This window comes from Parus major, chromosome 5 (assembly GCF_001522545.3).
Source record: "Parus major isolate Abel chromosome 5, Parus_major1.1, whole genome shotgun sequence".
In the NCBI taxonomy this organism is placed as follows: domain Eukaryota; kingdom Metazoa; phylum Chordata; class Aves; order Passeriformes; family Paridae; genus Parus; species Parus major.
In genome coordinates this window covers 58280736-58281542 of record NC_031774.1, presented here as the reverse complement: position 1 = coordinate 58281542, position 807 = coordinate 58280736, and the positions used below count along the sequence as shown (strand labels likewise).

Here is an 807-nt window from a genome sequence, read left to right as displayed (position 1 = left end):
CGGGGAGCGCACCCAGAGCCCCCATCCCAGACAGGAGGCGACGCAGCCCCGCACTGACCCAAACCTGGGGCAGCCGTGGTCTGGAGACACCCCGTGTATCCGGGTACGCCCCGAGGGCAGGAGGAGATCTGGAACCCCTCAGGTGATGTGGAACCCAGGGTGAGGTGACCCAGAGCCCCCCGCTTGCGACCCCTCGCTGACCCCGAGCCGCGGCCGCCGGTGCGCGGCCCCTTTAAGAGCGGCCGGGTCCCCTTTACTCTATGTTTACATAACACGGCCGGGCCGAACCACTGCCGCCTGTGCCGGGGGGGGGGCGCGGCGCGCGGGAGGGGGCGGAGCGCACCCGCGCCCAGCCCCGCCCCGTCCGCCGACTGTTAATAGGCGCGGGGAGGGCGGGGCCACTCGCAGCCTCGCGGGGGGAAACGGCGCCGTTTCGCTCCTCCCGACCCCCCGCCGCGGCGGGTTGGTCCGTTCCCCCCGTTGGCTCCGCCCCTGGCCCCCCCTCGGTGTAGTGGCCGTTGCCGGTGGCCGGCGGCGCAGAGCGGAGCGGAGCCCGCTCGGGACGCGCCCCCGCGGCGGCGGCGGCTCTGACGGGGGCGGCCGGTGCTACCATAGCGGCGGCCCCATGTTTTCCCCTAGCCAGGAGGAGCTGTGCGCGCTGAACAAGGAGCCCGTCAAGTACGGGGAGCTGGTGGTGCTGGGGTGAGCGCTGGGCAGGGGCTCTGGGGAGGGGGGAGAAGCGCGGCGCTCCCGGGGCGGCGGGGGCTGCCCCGCTCCCAGCCTCCGGCTCAGCGCCGGCCGCGGCTC

At 75.2% G+C, this 807-nt stretch overlaps 1 protein-coding gene across 2 annotated transcripts in view; it reads left to right on the top strand.

Annotated features, from left to right (window-relative positions):
- Positions 1-455: 455 nt before the first annotated feature.
- The window catches only part of PELI2 (pellino E3 ubiquitin protein ligase family member 2), a 68019-nt gene continuing 67667 nt past the window's right edge, over positions 456-807 (top strand). Inside the window, exon 1 of one of the 2 annotated variants that reach the window (XM_015631878.3) lies at positions 456-702. In XM_015631878.3, coding sequence (XP_015487364.1) covers positions 626-702 — 77 coding nt within the window. In that variant the 5' untranslated portion in view covers positions 456-625. The remainder of the gene's footprint in view (positions 703-807) is intronic. The other variant, XM_015631879.3, reaches the window with a different exon arrangement.